Source organism: Arachis hypogaea, chromosome 9 (assembly GCF_003086295.3).
Source record: "Arachis hypogaea cultivar Tifrunner chromosome 9, arahy.Tifrunner.gnm2.J5K5, whole genome shotgun sequence".
Taxonomy (NCBI): Eukaryota; Viridiplantae; Streptophyta; class Magnoliopsida; order Fabales; family Fabaceae; genus Arachis; species Arachis hypogaea.
Window position 1 is genome coordinate 25,257,170 of NC_092044.1, and position 20,225 is coordinate 25,277,394.

The following is a 20,225-nucleotide window of genomic DNA, read 5'->3' on the forward strand; positions in this document are numbered from 1 at the left end:
GTATTGAGAACTCGGCAATAAAGTCGGCCAAAAACTGTGATTTGATGGATGCTCGGCCTTCGTACTTGATATCAAATTCCGAAAGTTCCACCGACCATTTGACTAGTCGGCCAGCCAGTTCAGGCTTCTGCAGCACTTGTCACAAAGGTTGATCTGTTCTAACATGGATTTCATGGCTCTGAAAGTATGGTCGGAGTCTTCTGGCTGAGAAGACAAGTGCGAGTGCCAGCTTCTCAATGCTCGGGTAACGAAGCTCGGCGTTCTGTAAGGTCTTGCTGGTGAAATAGATTGGGAACTGTTTCTTCTCCCTTTCTGCAACAAGTGCAGAGCTTATAGCCCAGTTAGTGACAGACAAATATAAGAATAGTGGCTCCCCTTGTAGGGGTGTGTGTAAAATTGGTGGTTTTGAAAGAGTTTCTTTTAAAGTTGTAAATGCTTGTTTACATTCATCAGTCCATTGGAAAGCTTTTTTTTGTTTTTAAAGTTTGGAAAAAATAGGAAGATTTAGAAGCTAGGCAAGGTAAGAATCGAGAAAGTGCAACAAGTCTCCCTGTTAACCGCTGGACTTCCTTGATGGTTTGTGGGCTTGTCATCTCTAAAATAGTTCGACATTTCTCAGGATTAGCCTCAATACCTCGGCTAATGAGCATGAAGCCGAGGAATTTACCACTTTGAACCCCAAATGCGCACTTTTCGGGATTTAGCCGCATGTTGTATTTTCTTAGCTGTCCGAAGATTTCTGTGAGGTCGTCAAGGTGATTATTGCCGATCTTTGTATTGGCGACCATATCGTCTACGTAGACTTCGATGTTCCTGCCGAATTGTTTGGTGAAGACTTTGTCCATCAGACGCTGATATGTCGCACCTGCATTCTTAAGGCCAAATGGCATGACTTTATAACAATAGTTTCCATATTCAGTAATAAAGGCTGTCTTATTTTGGTCGGATGGGTGCATTTGGATCTGGTTATAACCAGAATAGGCATCCATGAAGCTGAGTTTTTCAAAACCAGAGGCATTATCAACTAAACAATCAATAGAGGGTAAAGGATATAAATCTTTGGGGCATGCTTTGTTGAGATTGGTGAAATCAACACACATATGCCATTTACCGTTATGTTTTTTAACCATGACGACGTTCGCCAGCCATGTTGTGAATCTGATTTCTCGGATGAAGCCCGCGTTGATGAGCTTCTGGGTTTCTTGTAGGGAAGCTTGCTTTTGGTCGTGCCCGAGATTTCTCTTTTTCTGTGCTACAGGTCGGATAGATAGATCTAATGCTAACTTGTGTGATATGATGGATGGATTGATGCCTGGCATATCAGCTAGGGTCCACACAAACAGGTCGGCATTTTGTTGTAAGAATGCTCAGAATGAAGATTTTTCTTCTGAAGATAATGTTGAGCCGACGTATGTGAACTTATCCGTGTTTTTTGTGAAGTAGATTTTATCTAGGTCTTCTGTTGGAGTCGGCCTTTCCAGTGTTCCTGCTCTAGGATCAAGGTCGGCCAGCATGTGTTGGTTGTTCATGTTGCCGATATTGTGGACCTGGGCTTTTGTGTTACGGTGAGGTCTTTTGAGACTATTGTTGTAGCACTCCCTGGCCTCTCGGGCATCACTATGAATGGTTGCAATTATGTTATCCTACAAAGGAAACTTAACACAAAGATGAATTATAGATACTATTGCACCGAACCTATTTAAGAAAGGTCCGCTAAGTATAATATTATAGGGACTGAAGTAATCAACAACTAAGTATTGAATGTTTGAAGTTTTTGACGAAGGGAACTTACCGAGTGTGGTTTGTAACCACACAGAGCCCATAACTGGGACTTGCTCACCTGAGAATCCTACCAAGTCACCAGTGGAAGGTCGGATGATCTTATCGCTTAGTTTCATTTTCTGAAAAGTCGAGTAAAAGAGAGCGTCGGCGCTGCTGCCTGGGTCAAGCAACACCCTTTTAATTTGGAGATCTCCGAGCTGTAGGGAGATTACGACGGGATCATCCAGATTTGCTACGCTGTTGTCATGATCGGCTGTCTGGAATGTTATCTGTGGAGATGTAGGCGGCAACTGTTGTTGACTTTGATCGGCGTTGATGGAAAGGATAGCTCGGTAAGATCTTTTCCTTGCCGAACTTGTGGCTCCTCCACCTGCAAAACCTCCAGAAATACAGTTAATTGTACATGATGGTAGTTCAGGATGGATATTGTTCGGTCGGTCTCTATCTCGGTTATGTTGTGTAGCCGAGCTTTGTTCTCCTGGAGGAGGTGCTCGCCGTTGCATGTGGCCGCTTATGAATTTGTCCAGATGACCTTACTGAGCTAATCGCTCCAACATGTCTTTGGCGATGACGCAGTCGTCGGTATTGTGTCCGTGCTTCTGGTGAAAAGAGCAGTATTTTGATCGGTCAGTGCCCTTTGAATCTGGGTAATTGCCAGCTTTCCGTGGTGGCTTGATTAACTTCGAATGCAAGATCTCCTTGATGATGTCATCGCGCTTGGTGTTGAATTTGGTGTAGGTAACATATCGTGGGATTGGTTTGAAATTCTTCTTGCTGTCCCGTGACTTGTCGTCGTCTTTATAGTGAGGCTTTTCTATTTTCCGAGCTTGTCGGATCTCTTCGATGTCAATCTGTCCTTTAGCTTTTTCACGGAATTCGGCCATACTTTTTGGTTTGGCTACAGCAATAGTTTCCTGGAACTTTCCTGGTCTTAATCTACTTTTTATGGCGTGTAGTTCTACCTCGGGGTGGAGGTCGGGTATGCTTATGGCTATCTTTGTGAAGCGCGTCATGTAGTCCTTGAGGCTTTCATGCTGGCCTTGCTTGACTGTGTTCAGGTAATCGGAGTCGTGGAGGTAGATGGCGGATCCAGCAAAGTGCTCCTCAAAGGGTTTTGATATGTCTCGGAATCGAGAAATGGAACCTGCAGGCAAAGAACAAAACCAATCAAGTGCAGGACCGTCTAAATAAGATGGAAAACAACGACATAAAACTTTATCAGATGCACCGTTTACTATCATTATGGAGGTGAACTTTTTGATGTATTTCTTCGGATCACCTAACCCATCATAGGGAGTTAGGGTGGTTGGCAGAGTAAATCTTCGGGGCAGCACGAAGTTCATCACCTCCGCCATGAATGGTCCAGGGCAGCTTTCCTGATCGTCATTTTTGATGTTTTTCTGAGTGTCCTCATTATGTTCGGGCTGCTCCCCTTCCTGTCGAGCAGTGTCTGAGACATGTGTTGGCCCTGACTGCTGCTCGGCTTCTTCTGTCCGTTCTTGTCGGTCATTGTTTTCGGTTTGAGTGTTATTCAAGTTGGCAATTTGATTTGCCATTCTTTGGTTCTCCTCAGCCATGACTTGCCGCAACTCCGTCACCATCTGGAGCAATTCGAATGGCGAGGGTGGAGGTTGTTCAGCCATGACTTCAAAACGGGAACCTCGAGGCCAATAATATAGAGAAAGAGGCTTATATTTTCGGCCCCACGGTGGGCGCCAATTGTTCTTGTATGGATACCTGGAGGGAGAGCTCAGTCTCTGGGAGTCGACACCGAGTTATTACTTTCGGGGCCGACCTTCAAGCCTTATGATAACCCGAGCTTTACTCTAAGAGGGTGTCCAATTGCGTAGAGCTTTGAGCAAGAAATAGGGGAGAGTGTACCTGCAAAGGCACTCCGAAGCTTAAGTTAGTATTGAGAATTCAATGTGTCTTCAGGATAGAAGATCATACCTTTTATAGGTGATAGTGTGTAAATCGGTTATGTTCCTGCTTTATTGCCTGTATTAAAGAGCAATAATAAGGGTTTAGATGTTTCACTTTTGTGAAGCAGTCCGTTAAGCTGATTTGTAACGTTAGTTTTTGATAAATGACATCGATTCTTGATTTGTAACTGCAACGCTGATTAATAACGTAAATTGCCGAGTAATGACTAAAATGTCGACTTATAACGCCAAATATCTGGGTAATAGATGTGAATAATGGCGAGTTATGAGTGATAAAGCCGATTTATGACATAGGATTTGTAATGGCCGGACCAACATATATTAATTATAATCACAAATTATGCTATTTCAAATTAAATGACTTATATAATGGTGATCTCATTTATTGTTTTAAACAAGTGTAATTATCCATGTGATGAGTGGATAATTTATACGCTTTTTGGCATTGTTTTTAGGTTGTTTTTAGTAAGTTCAAGCTACTTTTAGGGATATTTTCATTAGTTTTTATGTTAAATTCACATTTCTGGACTTTACTATGAGTTTGTGTGTTTTTCTGTGATTTCAGGTAAATTCTGGCTGAAATTGAGGGACTTGAGCAAAACTCTGAAAAAGGCTGACAAAAGGACTGCTGATGCTGTTGGAATCTGACCTCCCTACACTCGAAATGGATTTTCTGGAGCTACAGAACTCCAATTGGCGCGCTCTCAACGGCGTTGGAAAGTAGACATCCAGAGCTTTCCAGCAATATATAATAGTCCATACTTTATTCGGAAATTGACGACGTAACTTGGCGTTGAACGCCAAGTACATGCTGCTGTCTGGAGTTAAACGCCAGAAAAACGTCATGATCCGGAGTTGAAAAACATGTCATAACTCGGAGTTCAACTCCAAGAGAAGCCTCAGTTCGTGAAATGATCAAGCTCAGCCCAAACATACACCAAGTGAGCCCCGGAAGTGGATTTATGCATCAATTACCTACTCATGTAAACCCTAGGAGCTAGTGTATTATAAATAGAACATTTAACTATTGTATTAGAGTCTTTGACCAGATCCTGGATTGTATTTTGAATCTTGTGATCACGTTTTGGGGGCTGGCCATTCGGCCATGCCTGAACCTTTTACTTATGTATTTTCAACAGTGGAGTTTCTGCACACCATAGATTAAGGGTGTGGAGCTCTGCTGTACCTCAAGTTTCAATACAATTATTATTACTTTCTATTCAATTCTCTTCTATTCTTATTCCAAGATATACGTTACACTTAACTTTGATGAATGTGATGATCCGTGACACTCATCATCATTCTCACCCATGAACGCGCGTGACTGACAACCACTTCCGTTCTACCTTAGGCCGGGCGCATATCTCTTAGATTCCCCAACAGAATCTTCGTGGTATAAGCTAGATAGATGGCGGCATTCATGAGGATCCGGAAAGTCTAACCTTGTCTATGGTATTCCGAGTAGGATCCTGGGAATCCGGAAGGTCTCACCTTGTCTGTGGTATTCCGAGTAGGATTCCGGTATTGAATGACTGTGACGTGCTTCAAACTCCTGAAGGCTGGGCGTTAGTGACAGACGCAAAAGAATCAATGGATTCTATTCCAACCTGATTGAGAACCGACAGATGATTAGCCGTGCTGTGATAGAGCATAGGAACGTTTTCACTGAGAGGACGGGATGTAGCCATCAACCAAGGGTGATGCCTCCAAACGATTAGCCGTGCAGTGACAGCGCATAGGATCATTTTCCCGAGAGGATTGAAAGTAGCCACCGCTGATGGTGAAGCCCTACATACAGCTTGCCATGGAAAGGAGTAGGAAGGATTGGATGATTGTAATAGGAAAGTAGAGATTCAAGAGGAGCTCAGCATCTCCACACACTTATCTGAAATTCCCACTATTGATTTACATAAGTATTTCTATCCCTTTTATTTTCTTTTTATTATTAATTTTCGAAACCATAAACCAATTTAATCTGCCTAACTGAGATTTACAAGGTAACCATAGCTTGCTTCATACCAACAATCTCTGTGGGATCGACCCTTACTTACGTAAGGTATTACTTGGATGACCCAGTACACTTGCTGGTTAAGTTGAACGGAGTTGTGAACTATGGTATTGGCATCATGTTTTTGGCGCCATTACCAGGGAATGAAAAGCAATGAATTTTGCAAGATGGAATAACAATTGAATCACAATTTCGTCCACCACCATGCCATGCACGTGATAAGATTGAAATTATAATTTTAAATTATTTTTTTAAATTAATTTAAATTATAATAATTTGATTAATAAAAAAGTAATATGTTATGCATGGTTTGTTTTTTTTAATCGTGTTAATTAGATTAACTCTAAAATAGTTATTAATCGGTTTTAATAATATACTTTCTTCAATAAATTAGACATATATATCGAATGTGATCATAAATAATATAGTAATAGTTAAATCTACCAACAAATATATTGGCTATTATCACACTATAAAATAAATTAAATATAAAGGCTATTAGTACACACTTATTATAAATCTATAAAATCACACTGTCTTTTATTCATGCAAGGGTTTACTTATCAAATAAACTTAAAATATGAACAAAAAATATTTATAAAATGGACCTAACATTAGTTGAAAGAATCATGGAAAATAATCAACTTACCTTTTCATCCATGAGAACCATTCCTATATAAGTCGTCTTGTTCTTGTCAAATTTGGATAGAACTTTCCATAACCTTATAATTATTGCCTTTATTTTTCAAACTTTTTCATTACATAATCTACCATAGCTAATACTGTTGATAGAATCGTAGTTAGTATCCCTTAGGTATGAAAAATAATAAACAGAAGAAGTTCTATGTTTGAGGTACGAATTTTCTAGATGATAAATAATTGTAACAATTCAATATATATATATATATATATATATATATATATATATATATATATATATATATATATATATATATATAGACACACACACACTAATTATACACGATAATAATTAGCAAATATTTTCAATGGAGATACTTGCTATAATTAGATGAAATTTATGCCATTATATTTTATTAACCTTTATGATTAATTCAATAGAGATACTTATTCAATATATATGTTATCAGCATTAATTATATGCCAACATTTTTAAAAAAAAAGCTAAAAGAGGAGATATATAAATATATATAATATTATTGCTATATAAAAAGCATACATAAATTGTTATATTTTTCTATTATATTATACAACTTAAAATTATACTATCATGTTATTATTAATTATAGAACTTAAATTTGATATAATTCAATATTATTTTTAAGTTCAATAATAAAATACATAACATTCAATATTATTTTTTTCTTTTACATTCAATATTTACTGTAAATATAAAAAGTAAAATAATTAATGAAAAAATATGAGCAGAAAATAACATATTAAGTAAAATTCAATTTGTTATCTAATTAATCTTGTGTCTATACTGATAGAGGTTATGAGAACCAATTGAGTCAGTTAGTGATTACTTAATGATTAGTTAATAGTATTTAGCTAAATTCTGTTAGTTGCCATCTGTCCTTATATCTCACTACACTATATATATAGTGCACTTTGTAATGAACAGTTCAGTTAGTTCAGATTCAACTAATTCAGTTCACCAAAACTTTCTCTAGAAACTTCTCTTCTCTTCTCTCAACCTCTGAACTCTTCTTCTCAATTTCTTTCGTTCTTCTTGAATTCACTCCTCCTTCAATTCTTCTCTGAAGGTTGTGGTAAGCTTAGAGAAGGGGTGTTGAATCTATGCCTTCCTTTTAAGTTGTTGTTATGACCCTTTTAAAAAAAATTACAATTCTGATTCTGTTTGAACTCAGCAGCAGAAATTTATGAGACAATTTATTTTTGTCTCATGAATATCAGAAAACAGAACTCAGCAGAGAAGAGAAAAGTGAACACCAGCATGTATCCTGGTTCGGTTGCCTTGTGCTTTGCAACCTACATCCAGTCTCCTCCACAATTATGGAAGAATTTCACTATAATTAACAGTATTACATACACCAATTTCACACTCAAGTTCTAACCTAACTTGACATTGGCTATGCTAACTTCTAACTATTCACTCTTAGTGCTAACCCAACTAAGAAAGGGATACCAAACAGGTACATGATACACGACACTTAACCAACCTAAAAAAATCAGAAAATAACTCTAGACTTTTCTCGCAAGTGTATCACTCAGCCTTTTTCCACTCATGGCTTTTACTTGAGCTTTCTCACAATGCCTTTTCTCACAAGAAATTACAGAAAGATAAACTTAGAAAAGTACATTACAATCAGTAAAACATGAAGGAGATTGACTTCATCAACAGCCTCTTAGCTATGTGCATAACCAGATTCGCAAACCTCAGATTGAGTTCTTCAGTATTGGCCAAATGCTTCTTTGAAAGAAAGCATTATCCAAGTAGAGGAACTTCTCTTCAGAACACAACTCACAAACTCTGGTTTTCTCTCATTGGTTCTGAATGAGCAAGAAGTCTTCTTTTATTCTCCTTGCATGTTGCTGGGACCTTCTCCCAAGGTCAACACCTTGAGCCTTGAGCTTCACCAACCACAGATTCACTTTTTCTCAATAATCCTCAGAATAGAAACTCTCCTTCTGACTTCCTCATCTTGGCCGAAAGCCATAAAACAGCAACCATAGAAATCTTCCAATGGTCAACTTGATCTGAGCCCTTGAAAACCAACTTGGTTCCCAAGTCTTGTTTAAGACCGTAGATACATACCAAGGAAGAACAGAAATCCTCTTTCCCATGTATCCCATTTCGGATAGAGCAGAGAGTTGGGAAGAAGAGATTAGACCGAGTTGCATGTATGAGGAAAAGATTTACCTATAACCTAAGCTTGATTTGGTTTGGATTTGTTGAGATGACTTCTGCCTTTCAAGCTTAGTTTTTTCTTTCTTGCTTCTTTGGTGACTATCTTGGTGAATAAGCTATTTCTCTCTTTCTCTTTCTTACTTTTCTGAAACTGATTTGACTTGGTAAGAGAGAGAGAGATGAACGTTGCTTTTGGTTAATCAAAAGAGAGGGATTTGCTTTTCTGAAACCAGATCGGGCTTGGATCGGGTATTGGTATGCTTGGCCCGATTTGATTTCTTTGGCTTCTTTCTTTGCTTTTCCTTAGGCTCTTAATTTTGCTTTCAGCCCAATAACCTTGCTGATTGCTTTTTATTCCATTTGGGCTATTGAAATTTGGCCTGCAACAATAAACAATTTGTTAATAAGTAGATATAAATAATCAACACTAATTATTTATTTTGCCCAAAAATAATGTTTGTCATCACTAATTAATTTGGTTAATTTCTTAACTCAACAATCTCCCCCTTGATGACAAACATGGTTTAAGCAATGATCAAAAGGAAATAAATTGAGTAAGGTATAGAAACTCCCTTTGATTTTTGTCATTTGCTTTTATGTTACTCCCCTTTTTCTTTTCAAGATTAGCTCCCCCTGAATTTGTGCTTTCCTCTTTGTTCCTAATTTTCTTTGATTTTAAAGAGAGCACAATAAAGAGCTAAAATACATTTATCTTGACTAAAGGATATCAAATAAGCAACATCACATAATCAGCCCAATATCAAGCTAATACCATCAGTAAACTGGTTCAGCATGTGAAATCAAGTATTAATGCAGCAAAGAATATTCAGCATGCAAACTCAAGTATTAATGTAGCAAAAATCCCAAAAGAAGTACTAGGATCTATTATCCTATTGCTATTACTTCCCCTTTTGTCATCAAGGGTGGATAAAAAGCAAGATCAACTAAAACAAAGTCTTGCATCCTGCAGAAAAGAGTTAGTCCATAGTGTAAAGTACTGACTAAACTACCAAAGGTGCAGCAATATCTAGAGTTATTACAGTCATCCAAAAAAAAACAGTTCAAAAGTAGCTAAAGAAACAGAGTTCATGAGACAAAAAGAGAGCAGCAGCATCAGTTTTTATGAGACAAATCCTAGGCATCAGAACCATCCCCCTCCGAAGTAGCTTCCTTTGTTCCTTGCTCATGGCAATCAAATGATTTGATTGGGAAACAAACTCTTGAGCAACATCCTTGACCACATTCAGCAGAGCAGATTTCTTCCCAGTGAAAATGGAAGTACCCTCAGTGGAAGGAGGAGGAGAGTCATTTGGGATGTACTCTTCATCATCATCATCTAGAACCACTCTCTCAGATCGAGTTGGTCCTTTTTGTTGTTTCACTGAACCACCCCCTTTTAGGTATGAATGTTTATTTTCATAAGCCTCATTTGACAGGTCAACACCAAAAGTCTCAAATATGCAAGTCAAAAACATGCCATAAGGTAGTGCTTTATCATTCACACTTCTAACAGAATCAAACATGTATCTAGCCATCAAATAGGCAAAAGAGATTTCTGTTTTAGTGATTAGGGCATACAAAACAAGTGTGTCAGTGTAAGAAACCCTTTGATATGAACCACTTTGAGGAATTAAAATGTGGTTGACAATACGGTGCAACTGAGCACGTTCATATCCGAGGGCTTTGTGAGTGGGTGTGATGCCATCAATTAAGGAAACATGTTCACAAATGTGAGCTAGAGCATCATTGTAAGAGATACCAACACATTCATCCCACTTCACAGATGTATAAGCACACGGCCCAACATCAGTGTACTTCAAGGATTCACTGATAGTTTCATTATTCAAGATAATGTCTCTGCCCTTAACATAAGAATGCACACTTCCTTCATGATAAGTCATGTTTGCATAAAATTCTTTGACTAACTGATGATATACATGTTTTTTGATTTTGAAAAGGTGATTTCAGTCTAAAAATTCCAAATTTTCAACAAAAGAAAAACCTTTCTTTTTCAAATCTGGTAAATCAGCAAGAAAAGAGGGACATAGAGTATGATGCTGAATAACTCCCTCGTAAAAATCATGGTTCATGGCAGATTTGAAACGATGGAGGTTATAATCTGAGTGAGATGTCATGAAGTGTGATTTGTGAGCAAAAGGATCAATGTCTGGTTCTCTAACAGATTTGAGAGGGTGATGAGGGTTACCTCTTTGTGAACGCACAGGAACAGACCTTGACTTAGGTTTTGTTATCTCAGGAACAGGGTCTTCAACAGCAGGACACTTACCCTTGGATGAACTAGGTTTTAAGGAACTTGGTTTGGATGGCGTTGCCTTAGTTGGTGGCGTCGGTTTGGCAAGAGCAGGGTACCTTGGAGTGGTCTTGGTTCGCGCCATAGGAACAGTGCGAGGAGGAGAGGTAGGAGGAGAGGGTGAAGGAGTAAAAGTGGTGTCTTGAGAACGAGTTGATGGTCTAGGATATCCTGGAGGTTTATGGATTTTCTAACGCGGTGCTCTTTTAGCAATAACTTTCTTCCTCATTTTGGTTAGATTAAGGCTTTTGATGGAAGAGAGGCAGTGGAGTGAGAGAGAAGAAATCGAAGGGTTTGAGAAGAAGTTATGGAGGGAAGAGAGGGAGTGTTGGTAACCGTACCCAAAAGTGGTTTTCCAAAACCATGCAACTGCATCACCTTTTGAAATGACATGAAAAGACCTGACCTCAAAAATTTAAGATTTGATTTGATTTGAAAATAAAATAAGAAATGAATTTTAAATTTTGAAAAACCAAAAAAATAAACTGAAAAATTTTTTTGGATTATAAACATTAAATGAAAAATTATTAAAAATAAACACACAGCCCATCAACCAAAAATGTAACATTCACATATGGGCCCAGAGATAATTGGATTTAAGGAACACAATGGACCACTCTAGATCTGATTTTGAGGTTGGCCCAGATTATCTTTCATTTGAAACAAGCTTAGAACACACTGGCTTGATGGAGATGTTTATCACCTACCCAGAATTGTCTCATACCTGTTTATGAGACAAAAATCTCCAGCAAATACATCAGCAATTTTCAAATAAAGAATCATAACTCAAAATTCCTAGACAAGTCCTAAGCATACATAATCTATCCTCAGCTAATGGTTTTGTAAAAATATCTGCTAATTGCTCCTCAGATTTAACAAATTGAATACTAATATCCCCATTTTGGACATGTTCTCTTATTGAGTGAAATTTCACTTCAATATGCTTCGTCCTTGAATGCAAAACTGGATTTTTAGAAATATTAATGGCACTCATATTATCACACATCAAGGGAATATTTTCAACCTTTAATTTGTAATCAGCAAGCTGTGTTTTTAACCATAAAAGCTGAGAACAGCAAGAAGAAACGGCTATATACTCAGCCTTTGCAGTGGATAAGGCCACTGTTGGTTGCTTCTTACTTGACCAAACATTTAAGGACTTCCCAAGAAAACAACATAGGCCTGAAGTGCTCCTTCTATCAACTCTATCACCAGCAAAATCTGCATCACAATAACTAACTACAGAAAAATCATCAATCTTAGGATACCAAAGACCAAAATTAGATGTGCCATGAACATATCTAATGATCCTTTTAACTGTAGAAAGATGTAACTCTTTAGGTTTGGATTAGAACCTAGAGCACAATCCAACACTTTGCACAATATCGGGTCTAGAGGAAGTTAAGTACATAAGAGAACCAATCATTCCTCTATACCTAGTCTCATCAACATCTTTCTCAGCTTCTCCCTTATCTAACTTAGAACTAGGATGCATGGGTGTTCCCATGGGTTTGGCATTTTCCATACCAAATTTCTTAACTAATTCCTTGGCATACTTTTCTTGATGAATGAAAATACCTTTTTCAGTTTGTTTAATTTACAGCCCAAGGAAGAAATTAAGTTCACCCATCACACTCATGTCAAATTCACTTGTCATGAGTTTTCCAAATTCAGAACAAAGGGATTCATTTGCTGATCCAAAAATAATGTCATCAATATATATTTGGACTAGAATAAAAGAATCATTAGAGTTTTTGATGAATAGAGTTGTGTCAGTGGTGCCTCTTTGAAAACCATTTTTCAAAAGAAAAGAGCTAAGTCTCTCATACCAAGCTCTAGGAGCTTGTCTTAAACCATAGAGAGATTTAGACAATTTGAAAACATGATTAGAATGAACTTTATTTTCAAAACCAGGAGGCTGCTCCACATACACTTCTCTATCTATCACACCATTCAAAAATGCATATTTCACATCCATTTGATATAATTTAAAACCACAAAATGCAGCATAAGCTAAGAGAAGTATTATGGCTTCCATTCGGGCAACAGGGGCGAAGGATTCATCAAAGTCTATTCCTTCTTCTTGGTCATATCCTTGAGCCACTAGCCTTGCCTTATTTCTTGCAATGCTACCATCTTCTCCCAGCTTGTTCCGAAATATCCATTTGGTGCCAGTCACTTTCTTTCCACTTGGCCTTGGAACCAAAGTCCATACTTGGTTCTTTTCAAACTCAAGAAGCTCATCCTCCATAGATTTAACCCAAGATGGGTCACTAAGTTCTTCCTTAACGTTTTGAGGCTCTATCTGTGATAGAAGGGCAATGTTGGATCCTTCATTTGCCTTTCTAGTGGAAGACCTTGTTTGCACTCCATGAGAGACGTCCCCAATGACAAATTCCTCAGGATAATTCTTTAAGAATCTCTACTCACGAGGTCTGGTGGACTTGGAGGCAGATTCAGTCACCAAGGGATTCTGGGCACTGCTGGCTGCAGGATTTCCTTCAGATTCATGAGACAAAATGGAATTGTCTCTTGAATTTTCAGCATTCGCAGTTTCTAGTTCAGCTTGTCCAGAATTTTCTTTTCCATGATTTTGAGCAGATTCATCCTCCTTTTGAGTTTGATTTCCTGCATCACAATCTTCCAAAATGCTTTGCACCAAGTTAGTATCACAAAATGTAACATGTATGGACTCCTCAATAATTCTAGCATCTTGATGATAAACCCTATATGCTTTACTAGTTGTGGAATATCCTACAAACAAACACTCATAAGCCTTTGGATCAAATTTACCCAAATTTTCTTTGTTATTTAAAATAAAACATTTGCATCCAAAGATGTACAAGTAATCTAAGTTTGGTGGGTAGCCTTTCCAAAGTTCATAAGGGATTTTCTTCAAAAAAATTTTTATGATTGTTCTATTCAAAATGTTGCAAGCCGTATTGACCGCTTCAGCCCAAAGGAATTTTGGAACATTACTCTCACAAAGCATAGCTCTTGTTATCTCAAGTATGCTTCTGTTTCTTCTTTCCACAACACCATTTTGTTGTGGTGTTCTTGGGCAAGAGAAGTTGTGAGATATTCCAAATTCCTCACAAAAGGATTCAAACAAATTATTTTCAAATTTAGTTCCATGATCACTTCTTATAGAAGAAATTTTTAAATCCTTTTCATTTTGAAGTTTCTTGCAAAAAGGTTCAAAGGCTGAAAAAGCTTCATTTTTGTGTGCAAGAAATAAAACCCAACCAAACCTAGTATAGCCATCCACAATTACTAAACCATAATGTTTACCAACTAGGCTTTGAGTTCTTGTTGGACCAAATAAATCAATGTGTAGTAACTCAAGTGGTCTTTTAGTAGAGATGTCTTCCTTTGGTTTAAAAGAACTTTTTTGTTTGTTTTCCCATTTGGCAAGCATCACAAGTGATGTGTTTGTCAAACTTTATCAAAGGGAGACCTCTTACTAATTCTTTCTTTACAAGTTTGTTTATTTGAAACATACTTGTATGGCCCAATCTCTTGTGCCATAACCACTTTTCAGATTCTTTAGAGTGAAGACAAGCTACATTTTGGTCCTTTAGTTCATCAAGAGTAAGTCCATACATATTATTGAAACGCTTGGCAACAAACATCACTTCATTTGTCTTTTCATTAACAACACAGCATTCAAGCCTTTTGAAAACAACTAAATATCCTAAATCACACAGCTGACTTATACTCAAAAGATTGTGCTTTAAACCACATACCAAAAGTACATTATCAATGAAAGTAGATTGCTCATTACCTACTTTTCCAACAGCAATGATTTTACCTTTACCATCATCTCCAAAGGTCACAAAACCTCTATCATACTTATTTAGTTTGATGAAATAGGTTGACCTTCCAGTCATGTGCCTTGAACATCCACTATCCATGTACCACATGTTCTTTTTGTTTTTGGATGCTAGGCAAATCTGCATGATGAGTTTCAAGTAGCCTTAGGTATCCAAATTAATTTGGATCCTCTGAAGTTAACCCATCTTGGTTGCCCAAGTGCATTGAAATCACAAACAATATTGTAAATTTTGTTTCCAATAACTCTTTTTTCAATGAAACATTGCACATATGAGTGACCAAATTTCTTGCAATTGACACAATGATTTTCTGAAGTGTGTCGCTGAACTTGAGGTGAGATATATTGCTTGAAATGATTAAAGTGTTGAAATTTTCTGGTTTTAGGAGGAAATGCATTTCTTTTAACAAACTGATTTTTATTAAAGTTATTCCTCTTTACAAAAGCATTTTCACCAGAATTTTTTTGAACATTTTTATCTTTCGAATATGAGGTTTTGTTGTAAAATGGTGGTTTCTTGAAAACAGCCTCATTTTTCGAAATGTAACCCAAACCTGGCCGGTTTGAACTCGGTTCAGTTTTTGGTGAAGGCTCGGTTTCACTTGTGTATACTTCATCAAATTTTTCTTCAAGTATTAGAGTATTTTCAATACCAGATTTGTTTGGTATAGTTTTGGTATTTGATGAAGAAGCCACAAATTTTATAGAGGAAATATTAGAAACTGCATCTTCCTTGGCTATGTAGCCTAAACCAGATTTTTCAAACAATGGACTTTGACTTGCAAGTAATTTGTCCAAGTTACTAGATCCTTAAGCAAATTTTACTAAGCCACTGTTCAGCCTTTTAATCATATCATTTAATCTTTTGTTTTCAGCAATTAACTCATGTGAAGGATCTACAATGTGCTTTCCTTTTAATTTTTCAAGTTCAGATTTTAGAAATCTATTTTCTTCAATGATGTCCAAAGCACATTCAGTTTCCTTTACTTTTTCTTTTAAAAATTCATTTTCAGCTCTTAACACATCTCTTTCAGATCTGCGTTCATTGTATTTGTCAAGCAGTTTTGAGGTGTTTAAGGTAAGATCATCAATAATAGCATGCAAGTTCTCAATGGTCAAATCATAATAATTTACCTCATCAAGATTGTTGTTTCCAGCCATGAAGCAGTCTTTGTTATCTCCTTCAGATTCTTCTTCTTCATTTGAGTCATTCTCGAGATCCTCCCAAGCTGCCATGAGTACTCTCTTCCTTTCCTTCTTTCCTTTGTCCTCCTTTTTGAGCTTTGGACAATTTGACTTGAAGTGTCCAGTCTCCTTGCAATGATGACACGTCATCTTGCTAAAGTCTATCTTGTGCTCCTTTGAACTTGAACCCTTGTATTTGCCCTTGCTCTTCATCATCCTTCTAAATCTCCTAGCAAAAAACAAAGCTCGTCATCTGAAATACCATCACTAGACTCACTCTCTTTTGATTCTATTTGTGACTTCAGGGCAATTCCCTTTTTCTTTGAGTCTGTGTTTGTGTATGTGGCTTCATAGGCAAGGAGTTTTCCTCTCAGCTCATCATAGGTTATGGGACTTATGTTGTTACTCTCGGTTAGGACAGTGGCAGTGTTTTCCTACTCTTTTGTGAGGCTTCTAAGGAGTTTTCTCACCAAGGTTTGTTCTGCATAGTTTGTACCCATAGCATTAAGGTTGTTGATTATGATTGAGAATCTCTCAAATGTTTCATCAATGCTTTCTCCATCCTTCATGCTAAACATCTCGTACTATTTTCGCAACATATCAATCCTCGTTTCTTTGACTTGTTTAGTGCCTTCGTGTGTAACCTGGAGTTTTTCCCAGATTTCTTTGGCTGTCTTGCGTCTAGACACCTTCCGGTACTCTTCAAAGCTGATAGCACAGTAAAGAAGGTTGATTGCTTTAGCATTCAGCTCTATCTTCTTCTTGTCATCTTCATTCCATTCAGCTTCTTCTTTTGGAGTCACCACTCCATCAGCACTTTTTTTGTTGGGATCTTGGGACCACTCACAATGATCTTCCATATGTTGTAGTCAATGGATTGGATGAAGATCCTTATCCTTTCTTTCCAGTAGGAATAGTTCTTCCCATTGAAGAAAGGTGACCGGTTATTTGACTGGCCTTCAGTGAGGGTGTAAGCAACTGTAGTTGTGCCCAAGTTGTTCACCATTGGATCTTTGCTCCAAGTGGTTCAGCTTGATTCTTGAGACCTTAGCTCCTGATACCAATTGAAGGTTGTGGTAAGCTTAGAGAAGGGGGGTTGAATCTATGCCTTCCTTTTAAGTTGTTGTTATGACCCTTTTAAACAAAATTACAATTCTGATTCTGTTTGAACTCAGCAGCGGAAATTTATGAGACAATTTATTTTTGTCTCATGAATATCAGAAAACAGAACTTAGCAGAGAAGAGAAAAGTGAACACCAGCATGTATCCTGGTTCGGTTGCCTTGTGCTTTGCAACCTACATCCAGTCTCCTCCACAATTATGGAAGAATTTCACTATAGTTAACAGTATTACATACACCAATTTCACACTCAAGTTCTAACCTAACTTGACATTGGCTATGCTAACTTCTAACTATTCACTCTTAGTGCTAACCCAACTAAGAAAGGGATACCAAACAGGTACAGGATACAAGACACTTAACCAACCTAAAGAAATCAGAAAATAACTCTAGGCTTTTCTCTCAAGTATATCACTCAGCCTTTTTCCACTCATGGCTTTTACTTGAGCTTTCTCACAATGCCTTTTCTCACAAGAAATTACAGAAAGATAAACTTAGAAAAGTACATTACAATCAGTAAAACATGAAGGAGATTGACTTCATCAACAACCTCTTAGCTATGTGCATAACCAGATTCGCAAACCTCAGATTGAGTTCTTCAGTATTGGCCAAATGTTTCTTTGAAAGAAAGCATTATCCAAGTAGAGGAACTTCTCTTCAGAACATAGCTCACAAACTCTGGTTTTCTCTCCTTGGTTCTGAATGAGTAAGAAGTCTTCTTTTATTCTCCTTGCATGTTGTTGGGACCTTCTCCCAAGGTCAACACCTTGAGCCTTGAGCTTCACCAACCACAGATTCACTTTTTCTCAATAATCCTCAGAATAGAAACTCTCCTTCTGACTTTCTCATCTTGGCCGAAAGCCATAAAACAACAACCATAGAAATCTTCCAATGGTCAACTTGATCTGAGCCCTTGAAAACCAACTTGGTTCCCAAGTCTTGTTTAAGACCGTAGATACATACCAAGGAAGAACAGAAATCCTCTTTCCCATGTATCCCATTTCGGATAGAGCAAAGAGTTGGGAAGAAGAGATGAGACCGAGTTGCATGTATGAGGAAAAGATTTAACTATAACCTAAGCTTGATTTGGTTTGGATTTGTTGAGATGACTTCTGCCTTTCAAGCTTAGTTTCTCTTTCTTGCTTTTTTGGTGACTATCTTGGTGAAGAAGCTCTTTCTCTCTTTCTCTTTCTTACTTTTCTGAAACTGATTTGACTTGGTCAGAGAGAGATGAACGTTGCTTTTGGTTAATCAAAAGAGAGGGAGTTGCTTTTCTGAAACCAGATCGGGCTTGGATCGGGTATTGGTATGCTTGGCCCGATTTGATTTCTTTGGCTTCTTTCTTTGCTTTTCCTTGGGCTCTTAATTTTGCTTTCAGCCCAATAACCTTGTTGATTGCTTTTTATTCCATTTAGGCTATTGAAATTTGGCCTGCAATAATAAACAATTTGTTAATAAGTAGATATAAATAATCAACACTAATTATTTATTTTACCCAAAAATAATGTTTGTCATCATTAATTAATTTGGTTAATTTCTTAACTCAACATTCTCTGTCCAAATCTGATACCTTTCATGGTATCAGAGCTAAACAATCACTCTACTTCCATGGCTACGGAAACCCAGAACAATCACAGCTCAATTCCTCAGGCACCGATGTCCCCAAGCTTCACGTCTTCCCCAATTTCGATGAAATTAGATTAGGACAACTTTCTGCAATGGAAAGACGAAGCAAAATCAACTATTGAAGGCCACGATCTACTACACCACATCACTGGAGAAAGGATTCCAACGTGATTCTTACCTTCAGGAGAAACAAACCTTGTATATGCAGTGTGGAAAAGACAAGATTCACTGCTGAAATCATTGTTGCTGGCTTCAATGACCAAGCCATTCACAACTAGAATGGTTGGGTGCGTGTACTCATATGAGGTACGGAAAAGACTCGATGATCATTTCTCTTCTCAGATTAGAGCAAAAATAATACAATTGAAACACAAGATGAGTAGCATTAAGATAGGAAATTCTGTGAATGAATATGTGTTAGCCCTGAAAAGCACAATAGATGCACTAGCCTCTGTTGGTGAACCAATGCGTGAAAGTGACCATGTAAACGGTTTGGCAGAAGAATATGCAAATGTAATCACGTCTGTAGTTGCAAGACCAGTAAGCATATCGGTAGGTGAACTAGAAGCGTTACTCCTGACTCATGAGAGCATGCTAGAAAGATTCAGGAAACCTGAGTCCTTTATCCAAGCAAACATGGCCCAGCACACACAAGGATACAACATAAGAGGAGGCTTTAGAGGAGGCTCTAGAGGAGGAGATTACAGGAACAGAGGAGGAAGGTCAATAAGAAGTGGCAGATTTGGAGCTGGTCAATTTCAGAACAGAAATGTTGAAAGTGGACAAGGCAACAATTCAAGATTTGAAGAAAGATTCCAAAGTGATAACTCAAGATTTGTGAATAACAGTGCAAGATCAAGTGAAATGCCAATTTGCCAGGTGTGTGACAAAATCGGGCATACAGCCAAAACCTACTTGTATAGGTATGAAAGAGACGACAACCCAGGGCCTCAATATGCTACTCAGAACTCCAACAACAATTCAACTCCTTAGGCACTACTAGCTACTCCCTCAACAGCACATGATCCAAACTGGTATCCGGACTCAGGTGTAACATACCACATGACTTCAGATGAGCAGAACTTGACAGAAGGAGTGATGTATGAAGGGTTTGATCAAGTAATAGTAGAAAATGGCTCAGGTTTGCATATCAACCTAATTGGAAAATCTAGCTTTAAATCTGATTTGAGCAGTAGAGAGTTCCTATTACAAAAACTTTTGCATGTGCCTAATATTACCAAAAACTTACTTAGTGTGTATCAGTTTTGCTGTGATAAAAAAGTATTTTTTGAATTTCATACTGATGGATGCTATGTCAAAACTCAGGAAACTAAGGAGATTGTCATTCATGGCAAAGTTGATAAAAGGGATGTACAAGTTTGTCAACTTCACCCCTTTCACCCCCAAAAGCTGTCCATGTCTTTATAATGTCCAGTACAGATAACTTCCAGTTATGGCACAATAGACTAGGTCATCCCTCAAATAGTGTCATTTCAACAGTTTTACAGTCTTGTAATCTTCTTTTCAATATCAATAAGGCAGTATGTCCAGCTTGCTGCATTGGCAA

The 20,225-nt window shown here is 37.7% G+C and overlaps 1 protein-coding gene across 1 annotated transcript; it reads right to left on the reverse strand.

Moving 5' to 3' along the window:
• Window positions 1-2,315: 2,315 nt before the first annotated feature.
• LOC112709026 (uncharacterized) lies at window positions 2,316-3,425 on the reverse strand. Its single transcript, XM_025760934.1, has 2 exons — window positions 3,011-3,425; window positions 2,316-2,926 (listed from the first exon to the last, which is right to left on the reverse strand). The coding sequence occupies exons 1-2, from the start codon at window positions 3,423-3,425 to the stop codon at window positions 2,316-2,318; spliced, it is 1,026 nt and encodes a 341-aa protein (XP_025616719.1).
• Window positions 3,426-20,225: the final 16,800 nt, after the last annotated feature.